Raw genomic sequence first — 19,286 nt, 5'->3', positions numbered from 1 at the left:
CGCCGCCCCCCGAGCCTGGCAGGGTGGTCCTGCCCGCCCGCTCTGAGGGCCGGCGCTGCTGGGCCGGCGCCTGAGGCTGCAGGGCGGTGCTGGGCCTGGCGCTGCTCTCAGGGTCCCTGGCTGGAGCCGCCCAGCTCCCGCAGTGCAGGGCAGGAGGCGCACACGGCAGAGGCAGGTAAAGTGCTCTGGGGTCCTGGCTCTCCTTCTCTTCTCCTCCCCTCTCTCCCTTTCCAGCCCGGACCCATTGCGGGTTCCCTCACAGCGTGTGGTGCTTTTTCTCAGAGCCCGGGTGCAAGGGGGAAGGTGGGCACCGGCAGTGCCCAGGCTTATCAGCAAGGCTTGTGATTGTGAGGTCAGCTTTCTGGTTATCAAGCTTCAGATAAGAGAGCGACTGCATGGAGTGAGTGATAACATGTCTAGGATTTCTGTACATGTTATAGTGGCTGTTTGGGGAGTGAAAGGAGAAGGCAATCTGGGAGTTCCTCATAAGTGGGGAGTCCTGCAAGGGTGACTTGTCAGAGATCTGATCACAGCATATTCAAGGAATGATCTCTGGGAAAGTGCTGGATGGGATCTGCAGGAGATCCCCACAGTGTGATTTGGGGCTGTCTGAAAGCTGCTGTGAACTGCAAACAGACCTGTTTCACCGAAAAAATGAGCTGCTTCATCCCACAGATTGTTTTACCAAGCAGGGCTATTGCACAGCAGACTTTTTGTGCACCTGCTGATTGTCCGCTTGAGTTAGTCAGGGTGAAAAAGCACTTCCCTTAGCATTTAATCTCCTTATATATTAAGTTAGCATGCTTTAATTAAAATGCACTCCCTGATCAAAGTGAATGAATTGGAATAAACATCAGGACTGACACTGGAAGCATGATTTAACCTACGCAGAGTTATCAAAAACTTACTGCAAAATTATTAGAGCACCGGCTGAAACAAACACAAGTGAGTTCATTGTCTGGGAAACCAGATACATCTGAATGAGAGACATTTACTGTGGTGCTCCCAAAAGAGTAGCTGAAAGGGGTTTCAGTCTGTGTAAGAACAGGATAGAGGTGATAGCTTCTTAGTCTAATGTTTAAATTTTTCATCATCTGTCAGTTTGAGTCATTCCTGTTACAAGACTGGATTTAAGTATTTGCAGTAGACTGAAGTATTGCTGGAGGCTTGTTGGAAGACGTTTTCATAAAAGAGTACCTTGGTACATGGGATTAAACAGTCCAAAAAAGGTGTTGTATTTATCAAATTGTCAGATCTGTAACTCAAGCCGTGGCAGAGAACTTTGGGGGAAAAAAGAGACAGTGAGCACAGATCCAAATTCAGCAACAAAAAGAAATGCAGAAATTCAGTGTCTTGCAAATAAACCTTTGAAATGAGGGAAAGGGAGAGAAAACTAACAAAGTCTCTCTGTGGTCAGAGCCAAGTTGGCCAATGGGACCCTCTATGTCATTTGTTACATCAGGGACTAATCCCAGTGTAAGAAGCTGCAATCTGTGGATCAGGGCATCATCTAATACGTCAGATTAATTAATTGTTTTACCTGTGGGGTGGTGACTCTCAGGCTGAGCAGGGGGTCAGGCTGAGGGGTGCAGATGCAGAAAATCTTCCCTGCAGTGTGGATTGAAGCAGCTGATGGCCGTCAGAGCTGCGGAGGGGACGTGGCTGCAGAAACCCCTGTGTGAGTGAGAGCTGCCCAGTCTTTGCTTCCTTTCCATCCCATTGCATTGCTGCTATGTCTATGAACAGGACCAAAAGCAACACATTCATTTTGTTTTGGATGACTGTGAGACTGTCAATTTTTTTCTGATGGCAGTCAGTGACAACCCAGTGAAAGGCTCTGGGTATCCCATTACTGCCCTTCAGATAATTTATCTTTCAGTGGTCTTCATGCTGCATAGCACAGGGCAGCAGGGATAGCAAGAGCTACTAAAACATCTCTTTCTATACAAACTGTCTGAGATGGTGGTGGAACATTGATGGGACACTTCTTGTGAGTACAAGGACCACGGCTTTGATCCGTCCAGGTGAAGTGACATGGTCTGTTTCCCAAATGTGTGACTTTCCCTCTGCTTCAGAAGAGCATAAGGACATTTTCTCCCTTTTTGCCAAATGTGGCAGCAGGGAAGTGGAACACTCCTTTCCCCTCCCTGCCTGGAGCACCCTACAGTGACATGGGACAAGGGCCAGGCTGTCCCACCCCTGAGGTCAGACATCTGCAAATGGAGGGTCCCAGACCAAGTTTGCAGTGATCCTGCAGGCAGCTTAACCAGCTAGGAAAAGCTTAGGGTTTGTTTGAAGCTTTTTATAATTTCCTTTCTCCCTCTATTTATCTTCTTTTTTTATCTGATTTTAAAAGGATTTGCTTGCCTGTTTTAAGAAAACTGCATTGAAGTCATATTTAGGTGCAGTGTAATTTAGTAAATAAATGGTGCTACAAGGAAGAAAATTAAATGAGCCACTTGCTAAAGGGAGATAATTCTAGCTGCTCACACACTTGTAGTGGACTTGTGTTTGCATAAGGTATATCTCTATCCTAGAAAAAGATCTAAATTAAAAACCTGGGAGCAAGCAGTTCTGGATTGTTCTGATCTCTATCTGTACTCCATAGCATAGGCTGTCTCTGATTTATAGCTATGAAAATTTGGGGTGAATATTGCCTTTTGACTCTGTTCTATTTTCCTTTTCAATTCAAGTATCTTTTTATTCTAAAAAACACCAGAAAAAATGTCCAGACTTTTGAAGATGTGTTTCTTGTTGATATCAATGAATCATGCTGAGATTACTCACAGTCAGAACTCTGAAGGTAAGACCAGAACTCCTGTCTAAGGGGTGTATTTTGTGGGGTGGAAAAAGCTGTGTGTAATAAATTAGGTGCTGTTTAGTGGTCTCTGCTCTCTTGATTTCATGGAGCTATGCCAGCAAAGAATTTCACCAAGACTGATTATTATTTAACAGCCTTTTTTCTCCCCACTGTTTTTCTGCAAATAAATGTAATCAAAACTGCATTAAATGTTTGCAAATAAATTATATATGTATTTATATTCACTACATACAATAAATGTATTTTTGTGTAATACAATTGAATGATAAAACATTAACATCTAGTAACGGGATAATCTTTTACAGATTTGCCTCCATTGTTACTCAAAGCTGTGGTGAGTATTTTTATTTGATCTCTCTACTAACATTTTATAATCTAAAAATAATAATTTATTACATATATTCGTAATTTTTCCTTAGGAGGAAGTAATAGCTGGGAAATATCTGAATGGTAATGTACAGAGTTGTTCCCTCTTAACACTTCTAAAATGAATTAAAACTCAGTGTCTCACCGTAACTATTTATGTTCCATTTTTCATGTGCAGCTCTCCTAGATGTACTTAATTGTCAAAGGTAATGAATTACTCTCACTATCTTGATTTTTCGGTATTATCTTGCACTTCAGATATGATCTGTTTCATTTCCACAGAAACTGGAACTTTATGGATAGAATGAAATTGGCACATACGATTACCTGGATTTAGGTCTCCTGGGAGGATATTTCCTATTAACAGGGAAAGACCTGTTTGTCATGAAAAAGAAAAAAAATAGAATGAGGCTGAGAATATATACTTCAATTTTCAGAAGTTCTGATAAATAACTTTGCTCACATGTGTCCAAATGGCTTCTTAAGGAAATTAGGTGCAGTTCCAGCTTTCTGTCCACTTCCTTCTTTCAGTCCCACTCCATCCCCCATCCTCCAGCTCCTGGTGACTTTTGAACTATTTGCTAATTTTGTCTAAATTTGAAAGAGCAGTATAAGCCTCAAAGGCCATTCTACTCCATGTTTTGAGAAAATCAGTGGCTGTGTAAAGAAGACAGTGAAATTAATGTCTGTGCTGAGGGAAAGGCACCAGTTACTCCCTGTACTTTCTGCAAGCAGATCAGAACAGGCATAAAATGGGGTGCCCAGAAGCACGTGCCTGGAGATGGTACTAATGGCAACACCTTGGAAAACTGAGATTATTGTGGGTGGTTGTGGAATCAGATGGAAAGAAACATAACTAATTAATTCCATTCCCCATTGAACTATGTGTTTTCGTTGCGTTAAATAGATCAACTTTTACTCTGGTTAGGCAAAAACCAGAATACTTTTGTGAGTATGGTGTTAGCAGAACTGTTTGTTTCCCTTTTTCTTCTTTACTCTGGTAATCTGCTATTTAACTCGTTATATTATTTTACGGTCATTTTTGGTCCTGTTTTCTGTTACAGCTCTGATGTCTGGACGGCAGACATGCTTACAAAAGTCATGGCATATTTTCATGCTCAGGAAGTTATGTTTACTCTTAGCAGCCTCCAGGTTTGTGACATTTAAGATGCATGAAAACTTTTATTTGAAAATGAATTTAAAAAACCAGCCTACCTCTGTAGCCAAAGCTAGGTGGCCAATGATGGAGGTAATTGACACATCTGTAGTGTGGCAACTAAACAGGAAATAGGCATAGGTTGTCTTTTCCCCCTAAGATTGCAGGAGAATGCAAGGCAGAAATAATAATAACGATCTTTTTTGTTTTTCCTCTGATGGGAAGCAGGAATTAGGAGTTTTCAGGCTCATTATTTCTGAGTTGAGTGTATATAAATGCTGCTTCCCCAGAAAATGACAGGTTTTGACTGGCTGTAGTTCACACTGCTCCTTGTGGAATGAGAGGCTCCAGAGCATCCTACAAAATGTCTCCATCTTTTAAAGCTCCTTTGAAAGCTGTTTTTGTAAATTATGGCTGTGGAAGTGATGCAGGAAGGAGTTGTTGTTCCTCCTGCTGCTGAGGATTCGTGATGAGCTGCTTTAAGTGGAGCTGTACCCAGCTCATCAAACCTGAGCCCCTCCCTCATCCCTGCACACTGAAACAGGGAAGTGTCAACTGTGCCATCCCTGAGCCTCAGGCATTCCCAGAAGCTCCACAGTGCTTGAACCCTGTCCCAAGCTCCATGTCGCTGTCACAGCTCATCCTCACCTATATTTTCCTGCCACTGCCCCTTCCCTTTGTCAGGTTTATTGGCAGCCTGAGGCTCTCAGCAGGCTGAACCCCCAGGGAAGAAGGAACTGTGTTAATATTTGGTGGTGGCAATGCAAGTTAAGCAAAGGCAGTAAAGAACAATTGCAACTCAAATTGCAAACCAATTCTGAAATAATTCTGTCAGGAATTAGAAGGGATTTTACTCCAGTCTGATGCTAATGAGCCTTACATTTATTTCTGTTCCAATGTTATCATTTCCCTTAAATTTTTCAAAACAGGCATGAGATTGTTAAGTGGTAGTGCAGCTTGATGAGAAAGAGAATATTTTTGGCATATGACCTGGTACAGACTTTTCCTCCCATTTAATTGCACAATTCCTTCCCTTTTTAAAGTAATAATATGCACATGGTACCTGATTTTTTTTTTCGTTTTTTTGTAGCTCTTTAGAAGTTTCCTTTTCACAGCTCTGCTGTGTGAAGTAGAAAAGCTTTATTACTCTTGTTTTATGAAGTGAGAAACTGAGGCATCTTTGCTAAAAAGCTCCCTCGAGAGGACTTGTTCACGAAGCCAAGAATAGGATTTGAAAATTACTGTCTTTCAGAATGCATTTAGATTATTTTTGTTTTCAGTTTGTGTGGAGAATAGTTATTTTGATCATTGACAGCACAGACAGTACAGAGCTAAGCACTTAGTTCTCCTTGAGCAGAGATTTTCAGGGAGTAAAAGATGCCCCTAGTACAATAGTATGAGTTTTATGTATATTACACATATTTTTCTATGCTTCAGATGTCCATAAAAAGTTACCTGAAGAACCTTTTATACCAGCCCAGGCAACTACTGTCTGAATTGCAACAGCTTGATCAGCAGCAGTTCCAAACTGCAATGAAGTACCTCTTCCACAGCAAAAAGGAGCATCTTGTAAGTGACTTTACACTTTGGAAAAGGAAAAGCTGCTGTCAGTGGATAAACTGTCCATTTAGATAAACAGAAAGGGACAGACTGGGGGGCTCGCAGTGCAGGCCCTGCAGTTCCTTACCTGGCTTGGATTGCATTCCAAAACTCCCTCTCCTCTTAGGTTAGACTTAACTTCATTTAATTCTTATTGTCTCAAAGTTGCTGCAAGTCCAAGTCAGTCGTTTGGGTTTTCACTGTAATCAGTAGAGAGAAACTCATCTCCAGAGAAGAGTTCACCCTCCTACAGTAACATCTAAGGTAGGTAGGGCCAGTAATTCTCAGGGAGTGTCTTCTTTTCAGTGGCTGGGAAGAGAGCCAAGATGGCTAAAGAAGGTGAAATTAGTAATTTTGTTAATCAGCCTTTTGGATCCTTTTTTTGGGTTTCATTGTAGTTTTGTAAAAAAAGAAAGGAATGATCTGAAGTAATGCAAACAACCAATAGTTTGCAGCTGTTTTTCATGAGAATAGCATCATGTTCTGTGTAGAGTGCTCTCTGTCAGGCCTCAAAATGAACAATATATTGAATTAATCAGAGATATTACTTTAACACTTTGTTGCTTGCAGGAAGTGGGAAATATTATTCTTGACTGGGACAAGACTAGAGAGAGAATTTTTCAAAGCCCAGGAGTAAACAGGACCTTGTTCCTTGTAACACTGGATAAATGCTTCCTGGCTCTGAGTGCTCTGGACTGTGTGGATATCCTGAGCCAGGTTCTGAGTATGTCAGCAGTGAACTATCTCCACCCTGATGTTATTGGAAGCCTCCCAAACCTTCTGCTGGAGGATGCTTTCAGAAACTTGTAAGCCATTTATTTTTCAGACACTATGTTGGATTTGCTGGCTCTTTGAAAAGAGGTTGCTATATGGTCTCAGTCTGTTTTCCAGACACAGCTTTCTGCTTATGTGTCGCTGTTTCTAAAATCATTTGTCCATGTGAGTCATTAAAAAAATGAATAGTTAACTCACTAGTGAACTAAAATGCCCTTGTATCACTTAGATCATCATTATTCAAGGACCTCTATGACAGAACCTCAGCAAGCACTCAGAGAGCTCTGTATGGCTGGATGAAGCAGATTCTACAGAAGTCTTACAACATGAGTGGTATGTTACAGTGGTTTTTTCTTGCTTATCATAAGAGAAAAGCACTCAGCAAAAGGCCTGTTCACTGTATTGAATTGTTTGCCTAGTTTAACACAGGTGTGTTTAAGAGTAGCTGTTTGGAATACCTTTTCTCCAGAACACAGTAAATATAATGTGTTTGTTACTCATGACAAATAGTTCTCCAATGATGCTTGCGCTTATAGGATAGAATCATGCTATTGTTAAGGCTGGAAAAGACCTCCAGGATCAAGTCCAACCAATGGACTCTTCCTCTGTTCTGCACAGAGCTATACACAAAGTCTTTTTCTCGTATGCCAGTCTTTTCTCTCTGTACTTACTAAGTCTGAAATAGGATACAGTGGCCAGGTGCTCTGCCAAAGTGTGTTGTTCCCTTCTGAACTCCTGTTCAGAGGAGAAAAACAGCTCTGGCTCAGGATACATTATCCACTGCACTGTTTAAAAAAATGCAGGATGTTGTAGAAGCACATGGCACTGACTCGATCAGCAAAGGGACAAGATAAAACTGAAGTTAATTAATCCTGATTGGATGCATTTTCCCACATCTGTTTGCCTGGTTAATGTGCCTTAAACAGCTGTTCCACAGCTGGGACAGGCAGGATGGGCTCCACAAGGGGGCTGTGCAGGGCACTGAACCATCAGAGCCGGTGCCTGGGTTTCACTGAACATCCCAACACAGCTGTCCTGGGAGCATTTTAGACTTTTATATGTGTGTGTTCTTCCTCTTTCCCTAGAAATTAAAGGCAAAATGCCCACTTGCTTCAGTGGAGCTAAATCTGCCTCCTGTGTCTCCTGCCATTTCAAAATATCAGAGTAATAAGTTGTGAAGAGGAGGTTCATGCTGCTGCTGTGAGGTGATGTTAGTGCCAGTGCATTGCTGGGGAAGCAAAGATGCAGAGCTTGCCTGGTGCTACTCAGCAGTCCTGGGAAAATCCCTCAGCATCATCTTGGGTTGTGTCTGAAGCATTGGTGAACCCTTGATTTAAGGAAGATCACCCAGCTTGGGAGGGACTGGGAATTGCTGTGCTTCTTTTTCCTCCTGGCTGCTGCTTCCCATGCTGAAAGCAGCGTAGATGTGGTGACTCCACTCCCAGGGCATCGAGCAGGGGCTGATTCCCAGCTGGTTGTGGCAGTGTGAACCATCAGCCCTGGGCAGGCACACTCAGACTGGAAGTCTAAAGCTCCCTCTTGTTCATCTGCAGTGCCCAGGCCACAGCAGAGTGCAGGAAGAGTCCTGCAGGAGGGTGATTTATTCACTTTATATGTGGGTAGCACTGGGACCACCTGGGATAGGGATCAGTTTTTGGGGATCACAGCTGCCATGGCTGGTAAGTGCAAGTCTGTTCTGCTAAAGGCCACAGTCAACATCGTTAAATTGTGCTGGTTTGTCTTTAGCTCTCTTGTCAGGTCTTTCAGCTCCTGTAATATTCTCGGTAATGGGAGGTAATATCACTTTAAAAACCACAGGCCTGACGAGTCTGCTGGGAGCATCATCTTGTCTCAGTTAAGGAGCTTAGATCTGTGTTTTCAAAAAAATCTCTTAATGGAGTCCTTCAGCTTCTGATAGATACAGGCTGGTTTTTTCCCGACGCTGGAAACTCTTCCAAGTGCTCTGATGATTTTATTTAGCAGAGTTGTGTGAGTATCAGCACTGCCAAGGAATGTGATCAGAGGTCTCACACACTGAGCCATCCAAATCACAACACTCTGGAGAAAACGGTCTTTGTGGCTCAGGGTACCCATGGAGTCCATAAATATGTTTTTTCTCAGGGATGTTTGGATCTTGATTTCGTTTTCAATCCTTGGGAGAATGTTACTAAATGAATGGCATTTTTTAACTGTTATGCAGTGTTTTGTATTTTTGTCAACATATTTCCATGTAGGTATTTGAACAGTTTTTCATTTTCTCCATTATTGCTATTGCATTTTGCCAAAATAAATGGCATCATCAATAATAATATATAAGATACATAAAGTGTCATGCCTTCCTGATGTTCTTAAATAATGCAATTGATTAGGAAAAGGGAATTTAAAAAATACTGCTCCATATTTAATACTTTTGGGTAAATTTTTCCTGTCCCACACTTCATCCATTCTCTATTTCAACAACATAAAACATTCATTGTTTTTATATGAGAAAATTTGAGACATTTGAAACACTATTTCATTTCATTAAAAAATTTATGGGCTCATAAAAGTGTGGTGCTAAAATGTAGCAAATGGAGGGAACCTGACTCTCTCTGCTAAGGATTTTTCTGATTTGCAGATTTTTTTTATTATTTACCAATAACAATATATTAGGTACAATGTATTTGAAAAGTAATTACTTTCTTAACATTGTAGTGAGTATTTATTTGTACAAAACAGAGTTCAATGAATCAACTTCTTGGGTCACTGCAGAAAGCTTATGGATTTTGGGAAGATACATGGTCCATCTCCCATTAGAAGAAATCCTGAAAATTAGTCTCAATGAAGTAAGTAACAAAGTGTGATTGGATGTCAACTACAAACAATATGAACGCAAATGCAAATTTAAACATGAAAAATAACTTTATGTATTTTCATTAATTAAAGAGAAAATATAGAGGGAAAATATAAACATATTCTTTACAAAATTCTTCTATATTTTTAATTTTAAATTGCCTGTCATTAATATGTAATTATTTATCTGTATCAGACTTCTGTGACTTCTACTGAAAGGGACCAATGATAGAAGACCCTCAAATTATGTGACATTTTGGCAGAGAATCACTCGAATCACTCACTCAGCTTTGCCTTCAGAAATACTGTTTTATCCAAATCTTCCCTTTCTCTGTATAACATGAATAGGGTCAATTAATTTAGTGTCAGACACATACTTTATAGGCTGTTGTTGTTTCACAGAGCTGATGATGGTTTTGTTTGTGCTGGTCAGATCAGACTGTTCATTAGCTACGACAATGCAACAAAGCAGTTGGACACGGTGTATGATATCACACCAGAGCTTGCACAGGCCCTCCTGAAAAGGATAAACTCGTCAGGATTTGATATGAGGAACATTTCAACTATCTACAGGCAAGGCTGCTTTGCTTTTTCTTTTATGGCTGTGTATGGATGGAATGAATAAGTAAGGAGAAAATGGAAATTGATAACGTGGCACAGCTTTTTCATTCCAGCAGAAAAATCTAGGCTGAAATCCAGCTCTGTTTAGCAACAGTGAAGAATTGCTACTTTATGAATTTTTGGAGGTGTGCCTAATTAGCTAATGCTTTGTCTCCTGCTCCAGAGTGAAGAGATGCCTGTAGCATTTGTAGGAAGTCTGCAGCAGTATCTGGGGGACCCAGGCAGAGCTCCACCACATTGTGGAACAATAAAATAAACTGGGACAGCAGAGCATGGGCTATCTTGGCTGCTTGAATCATAGAACATGGAGGTGTTTGGTGGAAATCATGTTACAGTTAGGACTGAAGGAGGAAATCTCAACTCCTGCCAGCCAGGACTGCAAGTGGGTTTTGAGGACATGGGTGTCACCAGAGAAGCCACATAGTGAAGTGGTGTAAAGCCTGCCCTGCTGTCTGTCCTCTTTGTCCTGCAGGGTAGGGATGAGCCACGCCTAAATATGCTTGAATGTTAGGTGTGTGAGCAGGAAATTGAATTTTCAGGGCTGTCAAATCTGCACTGAAGTAACTTTAACAATAATAAAAAACCAAAATAAACTGCTGTTACTCATAAATACGCAGCAAGTGTGAGAAAGCTCTGCACTCCACATTTACATTTACACTGTCATATCAATGGATGTATTTAGTCCCAAGACAATGCTGTGTGAAATTATTTGTAGTCTCCTTGGGGGATACCTTGGAGCTTTAAACTAATGGAGAATATGCTTTATGGCTTCAGAGCTCCTGTCATTACTGCAGTGCAGCTCGCTGACTTCCATGAGGCATTGCTCATTGTCGGAGGAGTAAGCGGGAGAAGAGTTATGCCCACGCTCTAAATTTCAATGTCAGAAATCTTAAAAATGATTTTGTCACTCACAAGAGCTGCCACATTCTCACAGATGAGAGAAATGTCATGCTCCATAATCTTTAATATATTCCATTTTTACAACACACTTAGTTTATGTTACTCATTTTAACCATACTGTTGATTTAAATGCACTTTTACTTTTAAGAAGTAGTGTTATTCATTTCTGCAAATCCCAAAGGAGATGAAGAGCTCTTGGTGGGTATGTAATAATGCATCAGAATGTAATTATTTGTTATAAAAATGCTCTTAGAGATGTTTCTTCGATTTGTATGTTGGTTTGATGATGTCCCATGAATTCAGATCTGCTGCTGAAGGAATGTTTTGTTATATCGCTGGCAGGTTGTTGTTGAGGGACTAGAGGAACTAAAAGCCTTTCTGTGCTGTAGAATTTGACTGAGTTTGTGGTAGTGCTGCAGCATTGTCCACTGTTGACTTGATTCACATCTGGAGGTTATTGCCCAGACTCTGCCTGTGCCTGCCTCACTGAACTGCTAAAAACCAGGGACTGTAGCAGGAAAGCTTGATATATATTTGGCCATGTCTTTGAGGTTCTTGTTCTAAGTTATGAAAGCAAAGGCTGAGAGTTTACAGGGACAGGGAATTGACTCAGGCTTCCTACAAACCAGTTCATCCCCATCACTATAAAGCTCAAAGGCCAGAGACAGTGTGCACAATTCAGAGCTCTTTCTTTGCAGGGCTGCAGGTAAAGGCAGTAAATGAGCACAAGGTCTAAGCCAGAAGGACACCTACAAGAGGCATTTCCCCATGGTGGTGTGACTCCTCCTCTCCAGAAACTATGGCTGTGGTTGCACTTTGCAGAGGTTAATGGAAATGTTGACTTAAATATTACAGCATGGGAACTGTGAAGGAAAATGAGCTCAGTTCAACCCTGCCTTGCAGACTGCTGTGCTGGCACAACTGGGCAGTGAGCCTCAGTGTGCTTTCTCCAAACCACTGTTGAACTGGACAGGCCTCCATCCATTGGCCAGTCCTGTGTTTGATGTGAAATACAGCAGGCTTTGCTTAATCCTAAAATGATAAAGAGGCCATGTTGTGCTCTGGGGTCTGCTCTGAAACACAAATGGGTTGTGTTGCATGTGCAATCCAAGCAGGACTTAGACTTCAAAAACATCCAATCAAACCAGCCAGCCACTTCTAGAGACTTAGTAATAGCCCTCCATCATTTTCAAGATTATCCTGTCAAGGGAAGTGGAGTCATTAACTGGGACAATCCAGCCATGGACAAATGGAACCAGGACAGGTAAATTTTCAAGCACAAGCAATCGAGGCAGAATTCAGCTGAATACAAAGGCCAGTGCATGTTCTCATACCCCAGTTACAGGCTAAGTTTTAAAAATTGCAGGTTGAGGCACTCTTGACAAACAGAAATGGCTCAAGCTGTGATCACAAGGAGAAGGTACCAAGCTGTGTTTCCATTTCCCAACAGTGACACCTTTTATGTCAGAAGGGAGCTAATGTATTTCTGCTCTGTAGGCTGGGTTTATTGGTTTGCTTTTATGATGACCTGGAGCAGATGGAGGCAGCTGTGGCCCGGGCTCTACTTCATCAAATGATTAAATGCAATCAGCTGAGAGGTTTCCAGGCCGAGCTTCATGAGGTGGGTACAACACTTGTTCCTCTTGCCTAACACAATCCTGTAAACAGAGGAGGAGGGATGTTCTTCTTAAATAAGGAAAGAAATGAGTGAAAAATTACTGGGACTTAAGAAATAAGGGAAAACAGTTCTTGAGCATGCAAAGAATAGAAACCCATTTTGAGTGCTCATTCTTTTCTCGTTCTGTTTCATATTCCTATTCCATATTCCTTTCACAACTGTGGTTCTATTTTTGAAATTTTATGAAGTGTGTGAATATTTGCCAATGCCTATTCCAGAGATTCCAGTTAATGTTTTGGGTGGTAATGGAAATTGGTTCTTGGCAAATTTTTATTTCCCATCTGCTCTTTTTGTTTGATTTAGCTCAAATCTCAACTCCTGAACATTGCCATGCAAAACCAGACATTGAATGATACCCTTGGATCTCTGTCAGATGCTGTGGTTGGACTAACTTCAAGTCAGCTGGAATCTCTGTCACCTGAAGCAGTGCATAATGCTGTTGCAACATTAAACCAAGTCTCTGGGTGGGCAAAGAGCCAAGTTATGATTTTATCCAGTAAATATCTGTCTTATGAAAAGGTACCTCTGATAACAGCTTTCCTACCTTCTGTTTTTAAAGGTGAAATGGCTTTTTCTCAACAATAAGTGTAAAATTTGAAAAGTTTAATACATGAATTCTATTTAGTTAGTGGTCTGAAATACGTGTTTAAATCAAAAGCGTCCAAGATTGTACATCCCAAAGTAATTCTCTAGTAAAAGAGAGAGTGAATATTTGGATTTGGCAGCTGTATATATTATTTTGTCTGTGTCACTGCCCTAAGCAGAATTTGCATGGTCAGAGATCCCAGGTTGTATATTCAAATATATTTTAATGCAAGGAATCAGGTCCTGGCTGAAGTTGCAGAAAAAGGAACTTCTGAGAAACTGCACACATTTGTTCCATGGACCGACACAGAAAGGGTATTCCCAGGCAAGAAATGTATTAAGCATTTAACAAGAATAGTTTTGATTTATTTATTGACTTTTGCTTTTAAATATATCTGCTGTTCTCAAGCCAGAAAACTTCCTGTTTGCTTGTGCTGTTGTCCCTGCAGGTTTTATCATTTTATAACGTGAGCCAAATGGGCGCCTTGGTGACAGGAATTGGCACCCAGTCACTCCACAGCATGAACCCCAGGGAGCTGTCTCAGATTATTCGAGGCACGATGTCCCAGTACTTGTCTGACTTATCTCCTGCACAGCAACAAGGCATCCTCAGGAAGGTGATTATAAACTCGAGTGTGTGGCAGATTCTCTCTGCACAAGAGCACAGTAACCAGAACTGTAGAGCATGAATTAAACCAAGGTGTGTCCTTCAGCTCAAGGGTTAATGGTTCTACTGCTTTTTTTCTGAACACCAAGTGCATTTTGAAGGTTCTCTCTTGCTTATTTCTGTTTTGTTTTTAATACTGTCATGTTTTTCCTTTATCCTCTTAAGAGAAATAGTACACAGAGTAGAAAGAAGAGTAAATCCTGTAAATCTAAGCATCAATTCTGAAATGCCATGTATTTCTGTGTTCCTCTTTTTAGATAGCTGCATCTGGAGATTTTTCTTCATCAGTCAAAGATATACAAGGAGCTTTCTTTAAAGAAGTCTCTCTTTCTGGTTTATGGAAGCAGACTGGATATAATTCCTCAATGCTGAAAGAAAAAGAACTAAGAAGCAGCCAGGTAAAAATTATTATGCAGTTCCCAATCCACTGCAATTTAGTGTGAGGGAAGAATTAGAAAAGTGGTGTAATGTATTTGTGTTCAAGGAACACAGGTAACAGGAAGGAACTGCCCCAATTACATCTCAACATAAACACCAAAGGGCATTTAGAGCCCAGGCAGCATTATGAGACAATGCTGTAAAAGGAAGCATTAATATGCTGAATTTAAGTTCCCAGGTTTCTGCCATGTAAATTTTCTCTTTCCAGTGCTGCATATTAGACATTTCCATGTAAAAATCTTTGACTCTGTCCAGAGAGATGAAAGGTTGGATCAGATGATCTCCAGACATCCCTCCAGCCCAAAGTTTTTCAGTGGCTGTGGGCCATGTACAGGTTTAACAACATCCCATAATGCCACTCAGTGATGTCTTGTCTTGTGAAAAAAAAATTCAGCACTGGATGCCAAACCTTGTGGTTGCTCAAACTGGACCCTAGAAGTACCTTTAGAGGAAACAAGAGAGCTGAGAGTACAAAAACCTTGCAGTAGTCACTGTGTCTTACAAGTGGATTAACGGAAGTTAACTTTAATTATGGTGGTTTAATTTCAGGCTTTGTATCTGTATGAATTACTGTCTAAGGAAAACTATCCTGTTGACCTTCTAAGGTATGGATTATATCTCTTTTGAAATGGGGTTTAGAGACTAGTTTTATGATGAGAGCAACTTTGAGGTAAACAATATGTAGTTGTTTTGTATTATTTTATGTTTGTTCATTCCTGGATACCACAGGATAATTCACCCCCTCACTAAAAAGGGTCTTCAAAACCAAAATCAGGATCAAAGCATTGCAGAGGTTTGGGTGTTTTAAGGCTTAGTTGATATTTTTCAATTTCTTTGCATTTTTATTTTCAAGAGCCTTTTAATTATAAGAAATGAGAAAGAGAGGTGAAGAAACTGTTTTAGGATGGGGCCGTGGGAAGTAAGGACTAGATCCTTCTTAAATATTCAAAAGATTGACATTTTCTTTTCCTATCAGCACAGGACAGCTTGTGAAAGGAGTAACTTGTCAGCTCATTGAAAGTATGGACACAGATACGTTTTTAAACAATTTTAAATTCTTTGAAATTAATCTTCATCTGCTTTCTCCATATCAGGTAAAACCAAAAAAAAAGACTTTATGTACAAAAACATCCTACCCAATATCCAAATTAGGTAAATTAGAATTTGGTTCATTCTGTTTTGTCTTTGGTTTTTTGTTTGTTTTTTTTTTCAGAATCCTGTATGTCTCAGCTTGTCTGTTAGCATATTTTATTTAAATCTTTTATGTGTGAATTTGTCTGTTATCATACTTCAGTTTGAAAATTTCATTTGTCACTTAAAAATTGCAAGAAATTCCTACAGCCCTTCTGACTTGTTAATTCCTGAGTAATCTGTTTGGAAATACACAGAAGTTTTGAAAACATACAAACAGTCTCATGTTCCCAAATAGAGGATGTTTCATCTCTGATGTCTACAAAAAGAAAACTAAAAAAAGCCAGATAAAAATGTTCTCTGAAGATAATATGCACAGTCTTATATATGCTAATTTATATGCTGCAATAACAAGCCTTTTTTTTTTTTTCCTTTCTTTAAAATTGACAGAGGTTTAAGATCCTAAATTTTTGTTGCTTTTAGGTTAATTGTTTAGCTTGGAAGTTTTGGAAAGTCTCCAATGCATCTATTCCTCCCTTCCTCTTACTGGCACTTCCGTGAGTTATATCTTAGTCCATCTTAACTTCTGAGCACTTTTTAAATAATCCCTTCAGTCCTAAGAAAACTGATGAATCAAACAAATGGTAATTTATCAAGAGTGGTCACTGTGTGTAGGCAAAGTTTGTCTCAAGTGAAAGTTGGTCATACTTTGTGTCTAGTACAGCACATTTTTGTCACAATTGAGGGGTTTTTTCCCCTTTAGGTGGGCTTATTTCGTTTAGGTTTGCTTATTTGTTTAGGGTTTTTTTGGAGAGTGGATATATAAGACAAAACCACTGAGTGCTGCTGAAGCATATTGCTCTGTATGGTTAAAAACATTTCAGTGTGTTTTAAGACATTTGTGTAAGTTAGCAAAACTTTTCAGTGACAGCTTTCTTTCTTAGAAGAAAACCTTGCATATTGATAAGAACTCCTGAATTGTAGAACTTGTTAATTCCTTCCTTTCTTTTTCTGTCTATGTGCCTAAGGTGATAAAAGGGACTGAGAACCATTCTTTTTGTGAAATAATTTTTAATTGAAAAAGTAAGAAAAGTATTCAGTTTGAAAAGGCTCTATTCTATTTAACAACTATGAAATAGTAATAGAAAGACTTTAATGCAAAGCTCCCTACAAACTGCAGCACCCACTTATTTGGCAACAATTGCATGTTGCTTGTTCAGGGCCATCAGAAGTCACTGGTGCTGTTGTCTACAGACCCTGGCAAGGCAAGTGCAGATGTGGGCTGTGGCTTTATTTGCAAAGGTTGTCTGCCACTCTGTGTGGAGATGAGCATAATTTTGTTTACTTTGGCAGGATTTTTGGAACTTTGATAAAAAGGAAACCTACTCTAAAAGTGCTTGTGGTCCTTAGGCCACCCACCACATCTTCATCAGAGAATTATTCCTAATGAAACAGAGAAAGGGGAAAAGTTTCTGAACTGTAGACAGTCTTGTTTTATATGGTGTTAAAGCATCTCAGAGCTCTTTCATCCACTTGCAGCTATTTATAATTCTTAGCCATTTTTTGGAGTTCAGTTCATGTCCTGATGAACTGGAAGAAGATGGATGTTGAAGTAAGGTGAGGAATAATTGCAATTTTTCTGGGCTGTCTGGTTTATGATTTTTCAAGTCCAGCCTTGTCTCTAAATGTTTCTGTCATCACAGATGTTTATGGGTATGGCTGTGGGTGTATGAAGGTCAGGTTTGCATTCTGAGACTGTTTGTTTGAATTCTTTCTGCAGTTCTGAGTACCTGGAGTACGTTACAGGCCCTTTGTGCATCCCTTTCCTTGAACGTCTGGGGAAGGCAGGAATGGATCTTCTGAATCCAAGCCATCACAAAAGGGATGCTGTCCTGCAAAAAGTGCAGGAGTGCTTGGTGGGTATGGCTGGGAGGGCTCAGCAGAGGAGGAGACACCGTGGAGGTGGAGAGAGTCACCACCTACCCGAGTTCTTCACCTGTCCATCTGTATTCTTTGGGGGGTTTATGTACTGGTTCAACTTTATTGTTTGCTGCTTAAGGAAACCTTCCTTAACAATTTTCCTTGATTCCATGCATGTTACAAAGTGTTCTCATGAATTGTCGTTGCTGGCCAGGACAGCCTGGAGCTGACCAGTCTGCATCTTGAGCTGCTCCCCTGGCTCCAAGCAGTGCCAGTCCAAGCAGAGCTGCTGTGGCACAGGGAGCTCCATGAGAGAGGTGGTGGTACCAGGAGGATTTAGTGACTTCTGCTGTCTGGGAGCTGCAGCACTCACCAGTTTTTAGGGGAAACTAGTTCTTTGATGTAGCTGTGGCTATTCCTGTCCTTACACACTACCAGCTGTATAATCCCCAGTGTTTTGGCAGCTGCTTGAGAAACCCCTCAGAGCTCAGCCTTCTAACAACAAGAGCTTGGGGCCCCTCTGCTGCAAGGGGCCGGGTGAGGGCTGTGCTGCCAGACAGAACTGCACCGCTTCTGCAGGTGCTGGGTGGTCACATTCTTTCTGTGTGATTCAGTATGGAATAAAGAATACGGAAAGCTCTGAGAAGTGCTTATGAAATATCACCAGCTGGATTGGTAAAACAAAAAATATAAGGCAGTCTCAGCAGAAATTGTAGATTAAGTTGCCAGTGCAAACTGTTTTGTCTTTATTCCTTAGGGCTTAAATGAGTTGTGATGCAGCTGAGTGATACAGGGCAAGAGCCAAGGTTAGCTCTGCCAACAGGGCAAATGCTTCTTGTTTCAGAACAGCTCCATTGCTGATGAATATGATGTTGACCTCCTTGGAAATCTAATCTGCTACTTACCTGCAGCCTTTCTACATGGCAGAATGTCCCTGAAGGCAATGGCAGCAGCCCTACATCAATTCAAACTTTGCCAAGAGCTCAGCCATGAGCAGAAGACTGAAATTAAATACAAACTCCTTCAGTTATATGGGTAAGGTATTGGATACACCACCTGGGTCATGCTGGTGGTTACACCATGCAAATACCAAGCATTTGCTTTGCCCAGATGAGCTGCAGTGAAAACAGCACAAAGCAGCTTCTGTCACTGGCCAGGCTCGAGGCCTTGTCCACTAGAATGACATTTCTGTTCTTGGGTGTAATGTGATAACTGTGGAACAAAATACAACCCCAGGGACACCCTGCATGACTTAAGTCCCAGAGGAAAAGGAGAGAAAGTGTAATGTTTGAGGGGGGCAGGCAAATAGACTTGCTGGCCTGGCAAGAGAAGGGGGTTACAGGCAGAGAATGGCACAGGAATGCAAAGAATGGGAAAATGGAAGTGGGATACTCGGTGTGCTGGTGTGAGAAGACAAAGAAAGAAGACTGCAAGCACCTCTCACCATAGGAGAGAGCAGAGAAGAAGAGGGATATAAAGCTCAAGCAGCTGAAGCAGCAGAGTTGGCAGCCTGTTGGGTGTCACTAAGGTCTCAGATTAGGCGAGCGACTGGAACCTCACCAGTATCAGCCAGGCAAAGAACAAAGCCATCCTCTGTCTGACAAGAATAGACTGTTTCTCTCTTGCATTGTCCCTCAGAACTACCTGCATTTGAAAAGGGAGACTGGATGCACAGTTTCTAACCACCCCTTCACCCCAAAGTCCGCCACTTGATCCACCTAATCACGTTAGATGCTGTTCAGCCTCCTGCTAGTCAGCATTTTTCTGTGATAGGATAACTGTATTTTCCACCAGATCC

The 19,286-nt window shown here is 41.0% G+C and overlaps 1 protein-coding gene across 4 annotated transcripts in view; it reads left to right on the top strand.

Annotated features, from left to right (window-relative positions):
* Nucleotides 1-9: 9 nt before the first annotated feature.
* The window catches only part of OTOA (otoancorin), a 41,305-nt gene continuing 22,028 nt past the window's right edge, over nt 10-19,286 (top strand). For 2 of the 4 annotated variants that reach the window (XM_017734157.1, XM_017734154.1), the window contains exons 1-19: nt 10-2,803; nt 3,127-3,155; nt 3,241-3,271; nt 3,366-3,393; nt 4,252-4,339; nt 5,781-5,912; nt 6,513-6,748; nt 6,946-7,049; nt 9,435-9,541; nt 9,982-10,121; nt 12,567-12,690; nt 13,051-13,266; nt 13,782-13,949; nt 14,257-14,397; nt 14,987-15,042; nt 15,414-15,531; nt 16,052-16,125; nt 17,349-17,484; nt 18,333-18,523. In XM_017734157.1, the coding sequence (XP_017589646.1) occupies nt 2,725-2,803; nt 3,127-3,155; nt 3,241-3,271; nt 3,366-3,393; nt 4,252-4,339; nt 5,781-5,912; nt 6,513-6,748; nt 6,946-7,049; nt 9,435-9,541; nt 9,982-10,121; nt 12,567-12,690; nt 13,051-13,266; nt 13,782-13,949; nt 14,257-14,397; nt 14,987-15,042; nt 15,414-15,531; nt 16,052-16,125; nt 17,349-17,484; nt 18,333-18,523 (2,198 nt within the window). In that variant the 5' untranslated portion in view covers nt 10-2,724. The remainder of the gene's footprint in view (nt 2,804-3,126; nt 3,156-3,240; nt 3,272-3,365; nt 3,394-4,251; nt 4,340-5,780; nt 5,913-6,512; nt 6,749-6,945; nt 7,050-9,434; nt 9,542-9,981; nt 10,122-12,566; nt 12,691-13,050; nt 13,267-13,781; nt 13,950-14,256; nt 14,398-14,986; nt 15,043-15,413; nt 15,532-16,051; nt 16,126-17,348; nt 17,485-18,332; nt 18,524-19,286) is intronic. The other 2 variants (XM_017734155.1, XM_017734156.1) reach the window with 2 other exon arrangements.

This window comes from Corvus brachyrhynchos, unplaced genomic scaffold (genome assembly GCF_000691975.1).
Source record: "Corvus brachyrhynchos isolate BGI_N302 unplaced genomic scaffold, ASM69197v1 scaffold5, whole genome shotgun sequence".
Taxonomy (NCBI): domain Eukaryota; kingdom Metazoa; phylum Chordata; class Aves; order Passeriformes; family Corvidae; genus Corvus; species Corvus brachyrhynchos.
The sequence above is the reverse complement of the archived record's forward strand: the minus strand, read 5'-3'. Positions and strand labels throughout refer to the sequence as shown.